This window comes from Callionymus lyra, chromosome 7, assembly GCF_982586985.1.
Source record: "Callionymus lyra chromosome 7, fCalLyr1.hap1.1, whole genome shotgun sequence".
In the NCBI taxonomy this organism is placed as follows: Eukaryota; Metazoa; Chordata; class Actinopteri; order Syngnathiformes; family Callionymidae; genus Callionymus; species Callionymus lyra.
The window spans coordinates 28,679,869-28,698,924 of record NC_141824.1 but is presented as its reverse complement, the minus strand read 5'-3'; the positions used below and the strand labels follow the sequence as shown (position 1 = coordinate 28,698,924).

Genomic DNA, 19,056 nt, shown 5'->3' with positions numbered 1-19,056 from the left:
TTCTCCAGTGTGTCCTGGGTTTCTCCTACGAGTGGGACATCTCCGGAACACCTCACCAGCAGGCAACCTAACTAGGTGCTCAAGCCACCTCAACAGACTCCTCTCAACGTAGAGGACACAGGATGAACCTGGCTCCTCAGCCTATCTGGACTTGGATTTGGAAGTGCTGATTTTTATCCCTGCCACCAAACTGTGTGAAGTTTGCAAACCGTTATGGTCCCGGTCTGATAAAATCAACAAATAAAACTCACTGACTTACTTACTCATACAGAAAAAAGAAAGCAGTTATTCATACCCAATATTCCCTAAGCACCCACCACCAGAGGGACACAGTTTTATGCCTTCTCCAGGTCCACAAAACATACGTAGATCGATTGGGGAAACTCCTATGAACCTTCAAAGATCCTGCCAAGGGTATAGAACTGATCCCCATTTCCACGATCTGGACAAAAAGCACATTACTCCTCTTTGATTCGAGGTCACGCGAGGCTGAGAAATGTTTGATTCCCCTAAAGTTGGAACTCTTCCTCCAAACTCCATTTTTGAAAAATAGAACCATCAGCCCAGTCCATCATCGAACTATGACCTACGGTGTACCGGGCACATGTGGACATCTTTATGCCTGAACATAGATTCATTATGGACACAGAAGTGACCAACATGGGCGTTGAAGCACCGTTTTCATTGTTTAAGCGCTTTGTGACCCTGGTCTGAGAAATGCACTTTAAAAATAAAAACGACTTACTCACTTACAATCTATGAACCTCAGTAGTTGTCATCTTCTTCCCATTTTCTCTAACACAAAATATTTTATTTCCGTTTATTGTGCATTTTTGTTTTACCTGGCATTTAATAAATTGCTTTTTGAGATTCACCAACACATTATTTAAATCATTTTCGTTTATTATGATTAGATGATAAAATCGCATTAAGAACAGACAGGGATAACACTTAATGACTATCATTACAGGTTTCATTCCAACTGTCTCACGGTGGTCAAAGTTTTCTCTCAGTAATTTTAAAACACACAAGCACAATTATTTAACATTTTTGTAACATGTACAATGACTCTGGTTGTTGTCGTAAATATATATTGACCAGCTCAGTTATATTGCAAGCTCAGGCTTCACTTTCCAAACAATACACAGAAGTTTCAGTTTTATTTAGGTGGACCGCCATAAGAATCAAGCTTGTCTTTTGAGAGGTCCGCTTTGTCTTTCTCTTCTTTCAGCCAGACTTTACCTTCAGGATTAGGGTTGCTGATGTAACCCAGGAAAATTGGTACTTGACTGTTATCATCCATGATGGCCAACAGAAAAGGCTTGTTTAGGTAAAAAACAGGGTTTGAGGCTCGGGAAATGATCACTGATGTGGCTGCAGCCGCTTCTGTTCCCTCCTCGTTTATCTCCATGCTTGATTTATGCAGCACACCAGAGACTTGGAGCAGACCATCCGCCATGTTTGCCAGGTTAGGTTTAGTAAACACTTCTCCTAGTCCTGACCAAGGAAACAGCAAACACGATTAAACAAAACCACATCGTACTTTACATCCTTGTCTTCTAAAGGTTTTCAAGATCAGACTCACCTATTTTTGTCAAAACCTCCTCCAGTTCCTGACCAAACTCCAGTTTGAATTTAGGGACTTTGACTTGAACATCCCTCTCTTTAGGCATACGCTCATAAAGATCAGAAAAGTTCAGTTTGGAAGAAAGCATGGACACGTTTAATGGGCCAGTGAAGGGCATGATAGCAAACAAGCTCATGTTGTTGACAAACGGGAATTTGGCAACCTGTATATAAAAAGAATACAAATATAAATGTAAATAAACTAGACTATGACAGGAAGTTAATTATCAATATATTTATACCTATACATCATCATGCACAATCCTGCTGTTAATACGTATACTCATTCTTTCCTCAGCACAAAATATATACTTGTCTCATTGAAATTAAAACTTTTGTCTCCCGTCATCTAAGACGCAACAATTTTAAGAGATTTTAATTTGAGTTGATCTTGGCCTGTATTTTCTATGCTCTATTGTATCTGTAGATGGAATCCATCATATCTCTTCTTTATTTTGAGACATACAGATGATGTTGTCTTTCCCTATTTCAACTATACTGTAAGTTGTTTCTATTGTGTTGAAAAAAGGTTTATTGCTTGCTTGTAGTGTCTGGAAGTTTCATTACAGCTTGTCGCGTTAAAAATGAATTATTAATAGAAGAAGTCACCATAACTAACATCCGGCATAAGAGCTTATGTTGCTTAGCACCTGAGCTTATGTCTGAACGTCCTGTCATATTAATGTTAATTCTTTGCACTAATAAATCACTTCTATGAAATGTACAGCCCTTGCGGAAAAACGAATCCAATCCGATTGTGAACAACAACAGAGCGTCTTTTAATCTTAATAAGAAATCCAGTCCAAATGTAACAACAAAATTATTTCTCCAAAATGAAAAGTGAAATGCATATTGGGCAAATTAAAAACTTAGGTGGAGCTTAGTTCATATAAATTTAATATAATGAAAACATTTAATATACTTAATGGTTTAACTTACTTGAGCCTGCAGTTCAGTGTCAATAAGGAATCCCAACGGATGTTTGGCATCGTCCATCATGTCAACCTCCACCATGTGGTTGTCGTCAAGGTAGAAGACCCCTTTGGAGGTGAAGCGAGGATCGAACCGTGCTTGCCATTCCCCTGTGGGAGACACAAGCCAATGTTAGACAATACTGCCAATGTCTTTGAATGCAAGAGTTTAATAACTAATGCAAAGTATTCCTTAAACAAGACGCCAATGCATGCTAATATCAATTGAAGCAGATTGTAATGAAGAATGGATAAAGGAATGTATGAGCTATAAGCAATGGAGATAAGATGTTTTATGCTAGTTTTCTCTGAAACGAGTGTCATAGTCTCTTAAAAATCATTTTGTTCCAACTGTGACTGTGTTAAAAAGTGTCTTCTGTCAAAAGTACTTTCCACACTAATGTTAGGAGTTTTTTGTGATGCCAAGATGGCATGTCCACAATGAACCTGCCTCCTGTCACCAATGTGTTTCACAATCATTCAGTGAGTAACAATGCTTCATTTGCTCATTACGCATAGTAATATGAAGCGTTTATGAATTGACTTCTAAAAGCATTTTAAAACAATTTTCAACAATCTAACAACCGTCTTGATAATTATCAATTACAATTGAATTACTTCTGCTTGTGATTCTTCATTCACCTTTGAAATGGACAGCATTGATGAGCATCAAAAGCATATTAGGAGGCAGTGACTCTAGAAAGTTGGTCAATTTTCCGTCCGTTTTCTTCTCCACCCATTCGTTGATCTGCTCCAGACTCTCCAGAATAGCTGGTTCAGAGTCGTAAAACTTGACAGATTGTTCAACAAACTCCTGCTTTGGTTTGAAACCTTGAGTGGAAAAAGGAAGTAAGATTTTGAATATTATTCACTCAGCATTGTCAGATTTGAGGATTTTAACAGAAACCTTGACGCAGGAAAATGCGAGCAGCGATGTGCATGTCATTGTCTTTGAGCTGCTCTAGAATGTCATGCATGACCTTGTGGTAACAAGGCAAACGGTTTCCATGAAGATGATGCGACAGCAGTTCTTCTGTCTCATTTGCTGCCCCTGTAAAGAAGAGAAAACATGACAGAGAACTCAGAGATGGATCCAATGAAATGTGTAAAGGTTAGGGAGTATACCAAGGGAGAGTTGAGAGAGAGCTAATGATATGCTGAGAGGAGAAATTATGACATTCGGCTGCTCGGGTGTTGCCTTCAGACTCTGCAGCAGTTTGATGCCCATATCCTGGATGTGGGCTGCAACTGTTCTTTCACCAATAGGTCCACAGATGTTACTTGGCTTTGTCTCCAAGGAGTCTCCATTTGTTTCTGTTGATGTTATGTTTGGTGTTTCCTCCGGCTGTGATTGACTCTCGAGTTCTGTATTCTGAAGCAGACATTGAATGTAACACCAAAATACTTCTTGTTACATTTTTGAGGGAATTCATGGCCGTTTGAGTCCCAAAATGAAGGAAGAGGTTATTAGTTTCAAACTAAGGAAGCAAAAGAAATTCTATGGTTGGATTTTTTTTATTAATTTTCACCCTGTAGGTTATTCTATGAAGCACATAGTCGACCGCTTGGCGAGTCGCTAACAGTACCCGCTGAAGTCATTAAGGTAAAGTTCATCCCTCCTTAACACAATTTATGTATTTTTTGAATATTAGAATCGAAATGAGCAATTTTCAGGGCATTTCAATGAAAAGTAAACATTGATCATAAATGTATGTCTAAAATAGAGTTTATCAAAGGTGCTATATTAGTCTTTGGAATTAATAATTATCATAATTATTATTATTATATTATTATATATATAATATTATTACTATCATGTCCATTATAGGGGTGGTAAAGATGAACTTATCAACTCTATCGAAAATGTATATAAATTAGATAATCAAGTAAATATAAATAACTTACAGGGCATATCTTAAAAATAGCATTTCAAATTTTATATAATCATTCTTATGTTATGTTACCTGTATCTGTATAGCAAGAAAGAAAGCCAAACAAACATCAAGGGGCGTGGGTTACTCATACATATGCTTAACTTCAACAGGATTTTGGTATCCAATTCCAATAAAAGGAGAATTCATGCTATGTGTTGCTATACATTGATCCATGTCACCAGACTGATATGTCCATCTTGCACATCCTCAATGATTTGACTATTCTGTGTCGGAATTTGTGATCAATCAGACACCTTTAAACAAAAATGTAAAAACTGACCATCACCTTTAAAGGCTGCTACTGCTACTTTTATTGCAACAGATCAAACTAGCAAACTAGCAAATTCTACGTTTATATTTTTGTTTTAAAGAAGTTATATGTTAAATATATATAAATTAAAAAGATCAAAATGAGCATTTATGTTGCATCACTAAACTTCGAACCTGTGTAGGCAGCGTTGGCACCAGGACAGAACCATCTTCTGACACTTCAGAATTCTGTTAAGCATACAAAAACATGTGAGATGTAGAGAAATAAAACCTTAAAGAGTTTTCACATAAACATGGTTTTTATGCTTACTGTAACTCTGTAGAGACAGATCAACAGGAGTGTCAGACGTAGGTCCATGTTTAGACGAATTAGCTGTAAAAGATATTTTAATGCCTTTGGAATATAGATTCAAAAATATCCACCTGTACCATCTTTGATTGATAAAACATCGAACAGAACCCACTTGCTGCTCAACCCTCAAATAAACAGTGTCATACCAAAACAAATAATATAACTGATCAGTAGTAAAGTTGCAACACTTTTTACTGAAATTATCTGATGAACAAAAGGATAATTTAAAAAAAGGACCAAGCTTACCTTAAATTAAAATAAGAAAAGAAAACCTGCTGCCTGATCCAAAAAAAGGAGCCTCTGTGAGAGCGCGGATGGTAGAAATCCAAAGAGTAAAAGATTGGAACTTACTGAGAAAACGGTCAAAGATCAACTGACATTGATTGGGGCCTCACCTACACATTATTTGTTTGTAAATGGAGCTCTAGGGTGTATTTAAATACTGACAGGTTCTGTTATTACATTTGTCACAAGAAAATTGACTAAACTCATCTAAGTCAGTAAATAGTCAATTCTGTTCAAAAGTTATTAATCGAGTCATTCTTGCAAACAAATGTGTCAATATTTCCCGGAACACCAAAGCAAATCACAAACAGTGGTAGCAGTCTGGAAATTTCAAAAGTCAGCCAATAGCAGACAGGGAGGTTCAAATTACAAAGACAAAATCATTTTATAATAAATAGTCAGATGCCTCACATTCTGATAATGAAATTTAAAAGCATGTCAACAGTGCAGTTTGAATCTGATAAGCTTTCACCAGGAGAAGGCTACTTGTGTTTCAACCTCAACAAGAATACATACATAATTGAAAAAATGTAACGTGATCCGTTAATACTGTAGGAGGTGACAAATGGCTTGAAAAAATGCCCAACTTAAAGTTTAAATGAAGATGCTAGCAATACCAAAAATTGAAATTTAAAAATTAAATTAATTTAAACCCTTGACCATCAAAGTTTGCCAATACAATATCTTCATTTGGGATTTTATAAATATAGTGGAAATTATCCGGTCCGTAATCTTTATGTAATGAAATCGAGACCATATATTCTTATACTAGACTGCTGACTGCTCAACACAATTTTTTTTTAAATTTTCATGAAGGTGTCATCACAGAATCACAGTTTTGCTTTAAAAAGACTGAAGAACGAGGGGAGTTTTATCATTTGAGACCACAGTGACATCACATGACTCACAACTTCAATCAATAGTCTGACAACACTGCAATCTTGTTCAGCTCTACAAACATGCCTTAAGTGATACCATGTTGTAAGCAGCAAAGATCACAGTTTACTTCAATGTAATGATGAGGTAAAAGGGATTAATTTACCTATAAACAAAAATGATCAGCGGAAGCAAGTGAAAAGGTTGCCCACTTAACTCTAGAAGAGTTTTATCTTCTCCACCCTAAAAGCTAGTCTTTCATACTCTTTATGCTGGTTAAGGTGATGGATTCTTAATAGCAGAAGCTGATACTAAACATTTCCTTTGAAAAACAAAAAGAATAGAGAAACAATTAGAATGAAATGAGCTCAAAAGCTGTTGGTCTATTGAAGCATGAGGCAGATATATTCGAAGCCTTTTAATAAAAAGTGGTCTACAGATTATCATTGAACAATAAATCAACACTGTCCCTATAATGACAATATATATGGTTTGACACTGAGGTACAAAACTGTATATCTCTGCATTATTGGATCAGATGTTGACTGAGTAAAAGCATTAATACATGTATTAAAATGCTGACAAGGTCCAGAAATCATTTGAATGAAAGTCAGTTCACAATTAAGGCCATTCTTGTGCAGAAACATGAAGTCCCACCTCAATTTTGAGGATTCTTTAAATGGAGAAACAGGAAAAAACAACAACTTTATTATTCACGACCTTCTCTCACACAAAAAAATATTTACTGCATAGTTCAATAGTGCATCAGGTAAGTTCTACTGTCAGAAGTAAAGGAAAGGTGACATCAAGGTTTTTTGGTTATTGAGAAACCCTAGAAAAGGAGGCTGTATCTATCTTCCTGAGCTTTTCAGCCATTTGATCAGAAACTCTACATGAATAGACAAAACTGCTTTTAAAAATACAGGAGATTTAAACCAGCATTAAATAAGTGGCAGTTGTTCCTGGTCTGTGCCAACAACCAGCAGTTTAATACATGATTCTAACACTTGCCTTGCTTAAAATCAACCTATAGATACATCCCCTAACAAAAGTCTTTATTCACATGGATGTTCAGAAGAGCATTCGTCATGTGTGGTTCAAGCTAGTAAACGTATGGCTCCGTTCTCAGAGCCCAGCAGTAGAAGTCTCTTCGTTGGTAGAACTGCCAAGCTGGTCAAAGTGCCACGGAAGTTCTCGGAGCTCAGCTTTGTGCTACTCAAAGGGCTAAGGGAAATGTCTGCCATTGAGTAAACACCGATTTTGTTTGCGACTGTTCCGGTTACAATCTCGGAGCCGTAAAGATCAAAGGCATGGACGGGGTCTGACTGTGACTTGTACTGGCGAAGAGGCTTGTTCTCTAAATCCTTCCACACTGTGAGGGAATAGTCAGTGGAGGAGCTGATGATCAGATTCCCTTCTGCTGCCTGAAAAATAAAAGCAAAGATTGAAGGTTCTTTAAATAAATAAGTGATAAAACATGCATGTTGTTCACTTCAAAATCCATATTTATCACCTCACTGGAGAATTATCAGCTATTATGAGTAATTAGGTAGTCCTGATTTTTAAAAGGAATTTCCCAAGAGATCCATAAAGTTCCATCCATCTAATGGGATGTTCGAACCAATAAAATCAGCTTTGAGGTGATCAATTCTGAGCAGCAGTAGTAGGAGTGAGCCACTGAGCCATTTCTAATGAGTAACTTGTGTCTATATTTGCCTAAAGCAGTGCTTTTAAAACGGCAAATACAATCCTTGACCTAATTTGGGGTTAAATAAAGTTTGCTCATCCTTGTAGTCTGTTGACCAATTTGCTGGGTACAACTTTCATCATCCCAAACTTATCAAAATACAGGCCTCATGGTCAATTTCACCTTGTGTATATGCATGTTTGTTAATGTTATTAAAGACCACATTAAACAATGCATATGACAGATTCACATTATGAGTTATAAGTTCACACTTGATTATAATGAATATGAATACAAACCAATCTTTTTTTATAAAAAAATAAATTTCAGAATTGAAATATCTATGACTCTAGAGTTAAAAAGAATCAAATAAAGTGAAAAGAAAGAAGTGGATATTATGTTTAAGTTAATTTCAAACGACCATAACTTCATCACTTTGTTATCTCTTTGAACTTTGATCCCTTTATTGCACTTTGTTGTAGTTTTTATGAAACGGTCATCTGCTGTGTACTAGAAACCCAATTTCCCAAGGAGATCTCCAGAGGGATTAATAAAGTCTATCTATATCTCTACTAGTGTATTTCAACCACTGTGCTGTGGCACACTATGTGCCGTAAGAGATCATCAGCTGTGCTGTGGGAAAATATCCAATTTCATGTAATTGATGATAAAGTACTCTTTTTAATGCGTTTATTTGATTCATATTCAAGACACTTTGATGAAAATGACTAAAATGTTAATATAGGCTACACAGAGTATAACCTTTAAACATTTTGACTAGTGGTGTGACTTGTGATTTCTTTAATGAAAAAGGTGTACCTTGGCTCAAAAAAGGTTAAAAATCACTGATCTATACATACATATACAGTGTGTGTTTATATATATTTTGTTTTTACATTACAGGCAATAATTAAGATTCTGATTCTATAAAGACGTTGATGTACCTTCATTTGGAGGATGTCTCCATCATGAGCTGGCCATCCCTTCAGAACAAGTCCAGTCCTTGCATCCAGTAGAACTATGAAGCCAGATGAGAAACCTGCAGCAATTGTGCGCCCCGTCGGGCTCACAGCCAGGTAGCGGATCAGCCCAGCGCTCACGTTGTTGTAGGCCAGGCGGAATTCGTGCTGCAGACAGTGACATTTATCAACGTCAGACTAGAAATAGCTAGAAAGCAGACGTGTATTATCAGGAATAACAAGCTTGCGAGTGTCTACCTGCAGTCGAGGCTTGCGAGGATCAATGAAGCGGAGAATAGAATCTGCACTTCCAAACACTACGCTACAGTGAGGCGCCGGCATGGTGGTGATGGCTGTGATCGGATTCTTTCCATCTACTGCTTCATAGGAGCGAATCTGCTTTCCTGTGAAGGTAGAGGTGAAAGTTTAAGAACATTTCTAATGTCATTCCCAGCTGACTTGAACTAATCTATCTATCTATCTATCTAGTTGGAGTACATTGATAAACCAGCTCAAATATAACGGTACTAACTTTGAAGACCTACTCACCTGTGTATTGATCCCACAAGTGGACGGTGCCGTCACAGCTCACTACTTCCTGTGAAGTCTCCAGCTGTCCAACATAAAATACAGATTTTCGGTGGTCGTTGTAAGTCAACCTTGGCTCCACCTCTTGTGTTCCATCACCATGGTTGTATAGTGGCCATAGCTTTACAGTCTTGTCTTTGCCGCCAGAAAGAAAATAATCTTCTCCCGACAGCGGTGCTAAACACTTGGTTGTGCCGGTGTGACCTAGAAAACTTTGCAGGCGAATCTGGTGGAAGTGGAAATGTGGATCCTGCTGGCTCAGACCGATCTCGTATTGCCAGTAAGCCAACCAGTTTCCCTGCAGAGACCTTCCACTGCGAGGAAGCTCCTGCTTTAGTGCACTGTCCTCTGTGTTGCCTCCTGAAGCCCAGGCTGAGCTAAAGGCAGCCGAGCCAATGGATGGAGCGGTGAAGGTTGTCGTTGTCATGATAGGAATGGTGTGGGTAGAACGACCCCAAGAGCTGGACAAACCCAGGTTAGGGCTGCTACTGTATTCAGCCTCCCGAGACACTTGGATACGGTTTCCAACAAGATGGCTTCCAAATGTTCCTGATTCTGGGTGGAGGTCACCTACTGGAGTGGAGCTTGTTGTGGGTGCTGGAAAACCATGAGTTAGACTAAGAGAAGTTGACCCAACATCGCCTTTTGATGCTAGTGAAACATTAGTTTCAGAGACTTCCTGGCTCACACTCTGGTGGTAGGAGTGGGCCAATTGCCAGACGAGTTCATGGTTAGGGACCAGTTTCCGAATTGCCACGTCACCTAAAGGAAAAAAAAACTTTGATCAGCTTATGGTAAAATGAATGGTTTAGAGAAATTGTTTCTTTATAAACCCAGCAGATCAACAGGCAGCAAAATATAGTGCAATTCTCACCTCGATAATGACAAAAATATGAGTTTAAATGAAATGTTGAGATTTATTAAAACTAATTTGGAAAGTTTTTTCATTTACGTATGTGCTGTTGCTGGTGATTACGATGGAAAAATTACAACATTATAAAACTTAACATGTGGACATTAGAAACCTCCTATATAAACAACGTTAAATGTATTAAAATTAACATACCATTACACGTTGATCAAATGCAAAGGCTCATGAAACTAGTATAATATGGACAGTAAAATAAGATGCCTTTCAGTATTGTTTATCTAGAAAAGTCAACTGGAAGAGATTTTACCGATAAGGCAGTAAAAAGGAATGTAGGAAGCGTGTGCCATCTCAGGGTTGAATACAGTCTGCAGCTCCTCAAGCACTGCCAACTCATAGGTCACGTTTGAATTTCCAGATGAGCAAATATCCACCACTGTCACTTCTCCAAGAACTCTGCGAGGAGCATGTTTAATCTGACAGGAAAAAAAAAAAAGAAGTTATTTTTATCAAATCAGGAAAACATTTCTGTGTCCCTCTTATTGTTGTGTGTGTGTGTTTGGGGGCGGGGGGTGTAGGTGTATGTGTGTACCTGAGGCTGCAGACAATGCAGCAGAGTAAAAACGGCAAAGAACCGCTGAAGAGTGTCGGCCATATGCTGTTGCACCATCTCTCTACCGATGCGCAAACAGATGAGAGCCATCAAGCTGAGAGTCTTAAGGCAGACTGCAATGCGAGTCTGGACGCCACTTGGGAACCTGTGAAACCATTGATCTATAAATACTTCTGTAGGAAAAGTAACTTCATGCCTACAAGTTCATTGAACAACAAGAACAAAGAAGTTAAGTGAATTCTCTTTTGTATCTCAACGTATTTCTGTGATACTGACCCCATACGTGGTGTTGTGAGCAGATCCAGGAGCGGAAGAAGGACATCCTGATTGATTTTCATGAGCATGTCCATTAAAGTGGTATCTGAGAGAAAGACGATGATCTTCTGAGTGAGTGCGACAGCTCCCAGCAGACCTGCCTCTTTACGAGTGTTGAGACGTTGAGAAGAAGGTGGAGAGACCTGCGAGTAGAGAGAAAACAAAAAATAAATTATTATAATCTGCATAAAATAACATATAGCTCTGATCAGATCTTGGAAGGCAGTTTATCAAGATTGGTTTTTGATAACCTCAATAGGTGAATAAATGTTTCATTGCATCTGTTGTATGTGCATATATCAAACTATAACAAAACAGTGTTTCTTTAAGTGACATCATAGACAGCCAACCTGTGGTTGACAATAAGTAAATTCCCTTAAAAAGTGATTTTTATCCCTCACCCTCACCAAAAATCTTTTTTTTTTAATCAAATCAAAAATCTTTGAAAATCGGTTGGTAAATATAACAGAGTATCGAAGGAAACTCTCAAAGAAGTTTCAACATAATTGGATCATTGGAATTGTTTATTTTGGTGGCAGTTAGATAGTGTTTGTTAAGCTTCACATTACCACAATGTAAAAAAATCATACATTGGGAAACTGTTAAAATATACCACAAGAGTATACTTGCTAGCTTTGCTACTATATGACGTATAGTATTTTTCAAATGGAGTGGATCCAAAATAATATTACTGATTTTCCGGACTGTAAGTCGCAGTTTTTTTCATAGTTTGGCCGGGGGTGCGACTCATACTCTGGAGCGACTTATGTGTGAAATTATTAACACATTATTACCGGTATATCATTTCACATGTTTTTTTCACTTTAAACCGCAAGAGGGCGCTCTAGGCCTGTGTTGATAATTTCGACGTAGAAGAGGAGTTCTACCTCCGGAGATAGCGGAGTTGTTTAAAAATGACACCGAGGATGAAGCTTTCATTGGATTTTAGTTATTTGGAGTTACATGGATGGTTTGGTAAACTTCTTAGCATGTAATTTATGCTATAGTTATCTGAATAACTCTTAATATGTTATGTTAACATACCAGGCACGTTCTCAGTTGTGTCATGTAACGTAAGCATACCGTACAATTACAGTATTCAGCCTGTTGTTGCCTCTATTCTATTTTTATTTTAAATTGCCTTTCAAGATGACATGTCTGTTCTTGGTGTCCGATTTTATCAAATAAATTTCCCCCAAAAATGCGACTTATATATGTTTTTTCCTTCTTTATTATGCATTTTATGGCTGGTGCAACTTGTACTCCGGAGCGACTTTGAGTCCGGAAAATACGGAAATACAAAAAATACAAATTTGAAGTATATATGCTAGTCATTTTCATATATGGCATTCAAATGTAATTTATGAACTCTGGCCTATAATTTAACAATATATTTTGTATCTTACCAGATATCCTATGTAAGGCAGGTACTGGTATGTGAGCACTGGTTCTCCATAGAGTTGTGCTATGTAGATGAGGCAATCCAGAACAGGACCTGCTGTCTGATCACCAACCACTGGCCTCTTTTCATATACGCTGCCCATGTTCAAACCCTCTTGAGAGCCTTCTTTGGTTGCACTTGACAGAAACTCGTGTTTTTCAGGACCTGAAATTTAAAGTAGAGAGGAATTAGAATGAAACTTCCATCACAACCTTTTTAGTTAATTCAAAGATAGTTTGATGTATGTACCAATGTAACAGTTGGTAAGTAATCGCAGCAAATTCCTGGCAACACATCGAGATGTCACAGTTGGTCCCAGTTTAGCAGAGAGCCACCGGACTGTTTTGCAAACCGTATCTTAAGTGGAGAAAGATGTTAACACATAGACTTTTTTAGATAAATGCTTTAAATATTTTGCAAATTTACTCACCAAGAAGAATCTTTTGTTCCTTTTCTTCAGAATCCTCAAATGGATCATCATCAACATCCTCCTCCTGCTCCCCGACAATGCCTTTGTTCGACTCTGTCAGCACGATTCTATTCACAAACTCATTGTCCAGTGCTGTAATCATGGCAACTGATTCCTCAGTGCAGCTTGAGTATGTCTGCTCCAGGTTGGACTCAGAAAGCCCTTCTGTCGCAACTTCATCTCCGTGAGCATCCCTCACCTCTTCGTCCTCAAACTCTCCTCCATCCTCACAGGCCTGTTTCAGATCCTGACTGCTGTCTGCTGACTTCAGACTGGCTCTGTCCCGCATGGAGTCTCCATCTCCCAGGGAAAGTTCACTTGCACTGCTTTTGTCACTTAGCTTTCCTACACTCAAAGACTCTTGGTCTGGATCTTTTGATGAAGAATTCTGACCAGGTGGTTTCCCAGCAGATCCACTGTTCACATAAAATCCATTCTGAAAGTCTTCCGTCTCAGAAAGGAATACCTGATCGTTTAGACTGATTCCTGATGCATAATCAGCCAACCCAGGTTCTCCCACCACTCCAACAGTAGCTCCACTGGTACCTCCCATATTACTGCTAGCAGACCTGGATTTTGCTGTAAGGTCACCGACTTGGAATTCATCTTCCTCTTCTTCGACAAGGGTACATGTACCACCTCTGAGTGCTTTTGTGTCCACCCCAGCTGATGTGGAACTCTCAAACCCAGTGAGGACCTGCAGCACATGTGGAAGCAAACCCATCAGAAAGGCCTGGAGACCAAGCCTCACGATGAGTTGCAAAATAAAACAATCAGTGTAGAGATAGAATCTGCCTCTCAAGCAATTTGGGTTCTCATAGACGTTGATCAGAGGTTTCAACAGGTACTTGTTCGCATTTCTGGGACCCAATACTCGAGAGATGGGCTCAAAAAGGTACCATGCAGCATAGACAGCCGTAGATTCCTCTAGCATGAGTGCCAGAATGAAAGGCAATAGAATCTCAAGACCCTCTGCTGTGATGTTGCCCCTCAAAAGAGTCTCCAATCGATTCCAAAGGTGAAAGATCACATCCCTCCCTTGATGATTTGACATTGACTCCATGTGCGCATGGTAGGAAAATATGAATCTGTGCAGTGGTGCAAAATAAGATGGAAATGGAAAAGGCGATACAAATGCATTCAATAATTGGTCTGGATCTGGAGGAGGGAGACCATCACAGACAGGGTCATACTTGAAAAGAAGTGGACATGGACAGTGTGTTAGTTCTTGATGGGATATTCCAGAGTTTCTTTCTATCAGGAGAAGTTTCTCGAGTGCATGATGCAAGGAGAGCGGTATGTCTCGGATGTTGGCAGAGCACTGCTTAATCACGGCCTGGAAACGCAGCTTGAGGGAGGCACCTGGTTTCAAGCCCCTCACTTTAGAGCTGAAAAATAACTCTGCAATGAGAACACCAAGAGCCTGAATATCTCTTTGATAAAGCTCTGTCATTGAGGGAAGGGCACTGATTTCCATCATGCAGTCATTACCACTCACTGGGTGTTGAACTTCAGCATGGAGACTCCTTACAAGAAAATTGTTCAACCTTTCCAATTCTTCCAAAGGTTGTAATGGATTGAAACCATCAGGAAGAGTAATCTTGAGCTCCTCTGTATTAGGGAGACCTGTATCTCCTTGCTTTTTGTTCACATGGCCACCTTTTTGTAACACCATATTTCTAAAGTTTGGGCTTGAACTTGATAAATCTCCAGGAAAGGTAGTTGGGGATTGGGACATGAGGGCTGATTGATCTCCTGCTACTTTGCTTCCAAAGGCACCAATGTTTGGCAGCGGCCCAGAGGACGACAAATTAGAACTGGATGTGCCAGCTGAGGCCAATGAGTCAAGTGCCTCAGTTCCTTGTTCGAGCTCTTCATCTCTGTCCACTACTGTCCACGCAGTAGATTCACACCCCATTGACTCTGGCACCATTCCATTGACTGACTCAACTGTTGGGTCAATACGTGGGATGTATAACGAAGGCACGTTCAAAGCAGCGAGGCCCAGATGAGGAGGTTCAGCTGGGGCATACTGGGAAGGCGATAAGCGAGGAGGATGAGGCTGATCAAACAACTGGACGACACCATAGGTAGAAAGATTGGTGTGATTGTCCACAAGATGCAGACAAACATTTTTTGCCTTGACAGCTTCTTTACCAGAAAGCTTGTAACCAAATGTAAGATCTATCCAGTGATGCAAATTCTGCGACACCTCTCTACTCTCCAGTAGATTCCTGTGGATGTCAATGAAGTCTTCGTAAGAGTTGCACCAGGAAGGCACGTCCAGGTCTGGCATGTCCGGATGTATCGAGCGGAAAATTTGTGGATCTGAGTAAAACTCTGGAATGCACTCATCAGGAGTCCAGCTTTGCATGCGCTCCATACTTGCGGGGTATTCATTAGGTTCCCACTGGGATCTGACATGACTGCACAAGACAAACTTAGGAGTTTGCCGAGCTTTGTACACATAGTATGTTATGTCTGAGAGCACATCAGATATGTGATGAGGTACATGAAGGTGGTCAGACTGCCCAGAGCCACCTGCACCTCCAGAGCCACTCAGGTCACCAGCAACCCCACTTGCTCCTAAACCATTTCCTGCAGCAGCAGCCAAAGCCTCTTTAGTCATTTCATATGTGAAGTCCAACTGCTTATCGCCCTTGTTGAGCCTGAATTTTGATCTTCGAAGGTCCCTGAATTTCCCGAATGGCACTGTAAAATCAACCACCCATGGCAGAACTGGATGGTAATTTGGATCTCCTTCTCGTCGTCCGGCTAACCTGTTAAGTTCCATTAAGTAACGAAAGTTACTCACTCGTCCATGAACCCAGTCTAGGACCAACTTTTTAAGCTCTTGAAAGCAGTCTTTACAAAGGGATTTGTTCCCTTTACTCGTGCACCCACTTGTTCTTTGCATTGGAGCTTTTGTTGTTTGCTTTCCTGTAACAACACCATTTGGATCCCCTTCACATCCTTGTTCTTCATAGTGGGAAATATTAACTCTGAGGCGACTGCACAGCTGTTCATCTACTGCAATGTCCAGTAATGACAGCTCGCCACAGGACAGACCGGCTTGATGACATGCCCGTATGGCAATCAGTAACTGGTAAATGATGAATAACACTTTGGCATGACTGTTGGCAAGCTTGGCTGGGCTAAAGGAGACAATATCGTGAAGTGAATACTGAGAAAATGGTAAGATCACGTACAGCATGTCTACAGTTTCCAGCAGACACTCAGGGGTTAAAACATTTGGACACAATCGATCTGAATGTGTCTTTGAAGAACTGAGGGAAATAGATGGAAGTAAGTTTTCCTTATCCTTTTCTCTTGCTGGAGAAAGTGATGGTGACACTTTGTCAGAGGAGATGAATGTAGAATTGAAGAGCTTCTGTAGTGCATGGCGCACCGCATCCACAGCTGCAACATGCATCTGTTCACTGGCTCCGGCATATGGCTGCACAAACTTGCGATGTGCTTCTCGCCACAAATTCCTAAAAAAAAAAAAAAAAAGAAGAAGAAGAGGAAAAAGGTAAATATCTAAAATACAGATAAACAGTTTTTACGATAATCTTTTGGAAAGCAGATAATGGGAATGCATTTTTTCAGTCAGTGGGTTGTACAAATGACTTCCAGAACAAAACTGTCCCCTACTGGCTGATAGATGTCAAACATATTTCACATGCTAAAAAGCCATCTAACTATATTTGTAAAATATCTACTAGGCATTGCAAATAAAGTTAAACACGAGTTAACCATGTGAGGCGGGTCAAGTACAAGCTGAAAGATATATGCATACAAGTGTGCCAGTAATGTGTTGACAGGTCTTCATGAAACTGCAAATTTCACTCTTCACTCTAATCCTGTGCTCTGAACTACTTATTCAGAGACACCTATCAATTTTAAGCTAATAGCACCCCCTACTGACCTTTGAGAATGATAACACAATGACAATAAAACTTCATCATCTGTTTTATTAAAGCTCATCGGAAATATAAATAGTTGCAGGTACTTTATTATAACCAGAAATATATAAACACATGCACAGACACAATAACAACAATAAAGGTTATCAAAGTACCTGACGATGTGTTGCGAGACACCATGCATGGTTTTGACATAGGAATCATTTCCCGATTCCGGTTGATGGAATGAATCTCTGGCCAGTCTGTAGCCCAGTCTGCTTTTCCTTAGACCCTGAATGCAAACTCTTGTCCAGCCAGGAGGCAACTTTGCTTGTGAACACTGTAGATATGTGTGAATTTCCACATCGCTGACGCTGTCAAAACGGGTACAGCGAGTGATCCTCTTCTCTCGAAGGCCCACTACCCAACGTGTGGGAACAAGTGCGACAAGCTCCTGGGGACGAGGACCTAAGCCTTGCTGGCGGCGGTCAATCCCCAAGTCTTTTTCTACTGCTTGTATAAGCCAATCCATTGTGGTTTGTGTCCGTCAAATTTGCTCACCACACTTAAGTTCCTCCTGGTTTATAGGGCCATGGATGAGATGACTCTAAGAACACACAAGCAGATAGTGATGCTTTCCCACTTTTCGATTAAGAAAAAAGAAGCACGATAGAACAGTGAAACTCAAAGTTGTTATAATGATATTACTTTCACACGGCTGTGTTGAAGGAGACTCTTTCACCAAATGACTCAAGGGAAGTGAGGCCATATGACTTCCTTCCCATTTTATCAACACATGCCTCTTAAATTACGTCTGTAAACTTCACAATCACATGATGAGACAATTCTTAATAGCACATGACGGCAAATGTAGTTCAATAAAGACATCAAACTGGGCTTCATAGTCTGGACTTCTCGTTAGGTTTATTTAGTTTAAAACCAGTGGGTTATTTTAGTAAACAAGGTCAAGTTAAGAAATAATTTAGACAACTTTAGCAGTTATTTCCAAATAAACTGTAATTCATAGACTTGAACACATATAAAAACACGTGAATCGTACGTTATTTTAATTTAAGGAACGCATTTTATCAGCTGGACATCTGACTGTTCGGCTAACGAAACAAAACCCGACCATGGCAATCCTGGCGAGATGTTTTTGAGACAACAGGTTCATTAAGGGTTTACAGAACCGATACGAGTGCTTTACTTTTCAACAAATGTCAACCAGAAACTGCAACAGTCAAATGTTTACTCACCTGTTAGCTCCTGCTGTAGCAGGCTAGCTAGCTAGCGCTAATGCTGCACCGACCTCCCTCTGGTTCTGTGAGATCGCTAGAGATGAAGATCATGTTGACAGCAAGTGGATGTCCATGTCATGTTCTGGCGGTACCAGTGCGTGTCAATGGGTCGACGAGAAAGTGCTAATAAGGAGAGCTTTGCTGCGAGCTAGCTGATGCCATGTTTTGATAAGTGGCACCTCACGTGACACAACACCAGCAGCTTCTCATGTGACCAGCGAAAACAAACCTTCTCTCAAACTACAGTCAAACAAAGAACAGCTCGACCATAAGAATGAAAACATTTCTTCTGCGCCATACCGAGCATGGATTTATGGATTCTTATTTATTATATTATATATATTATATTATATATATTTATTATTATTATTTTTTTTAATCGGAAAATTGAATTCGGCACAAATCAGAAATGTGTTATACATCGCAAACATACGAAAACCATAACAAAACCATTTCATTATTTAGGAGATGGTGATACACGAATTATCCTGTTCAAATTCATTGTACTTTCTGAGCTTTTCTGATTCCGATTTAATTTCTGTCCATCAGGTCTCATAATTCACCCCACAAGAGGGCGTTGATTCTCTAATGTGATGTCT

The 19,056-nt window shown here is 39.4% G+C and overlaps 2 protein-coding genes across 2 annotated transcripts; both read right to left on the bottom strand.

Moving 5' to 3' along the window:
- Positions 1-882: 882 nt before the first annotated feature.
- serpinf2b (serpin peptidase inhibitor, clade F (alpha-2 antiplasmin, pigment epithelium derived factor), member 2b) lies at positions 883-5,668 on the bottom strand. The gene is made up of 9 exons (XM_087796240.1): positions 5,400-5,668; positions 5,112-5,174; positions 4,976-5,029; positions 3,723-3,969; positions 3,505-3,648; positions 3,240-3,428; positions 2,566-2,708; positions 1,586-1,790; positions 883-1,497 (listed from the first exon to the last, which is right to left on the bottom strand). Exons 2-9 carry the CDS (start codon positions 5,157-5,159, stop codon positions 1,160-1,162), a joined length of 1,368 nt encoding a protein of 455 aa, XP_087652366.1. The 5' UTR covers positions 5,160-5,174; positions 5,400-5,668; the 3' UTR covers positions 883-1,159.
- A 1,051-nt stretch (positions 5,669-6,719) lies between these two features.
- Positions 6,720-18,630, bottom strand: wdr81 (WD repeat domain 81). Its single transcript, XM_087795243.1, has 12 exons — positions 18,416-18,630; positions 17,336-17,766; positions 13,216-16,748; positions 13,035-13,142; positions 12,751-12,950; positions 11,306-11,487; positions 11,009-11,174; positions 10,727-10,892; positions 9,510-10,310; positions 9,219-9,364; positions 8,946-9,128; positions 6,720-7,738 (listed from the first exon to the last, which is right to left on the bottom strand). Exons 2-12 carry the CDS (start codon positions 17,689-17,691, stop codon positions 7,412-7,414), a joined length of 6,168 nt encoding a protein of 2,055 aa, XP_087651369.1. The 5' UTR covers positions 17,692-17,766; positions 18,416-18,630; the 3' UTR covers positions 6,720-7,411.
- Between the last annotated feature and the right edge of the window lie 426 nt (positions 18,631-19,056).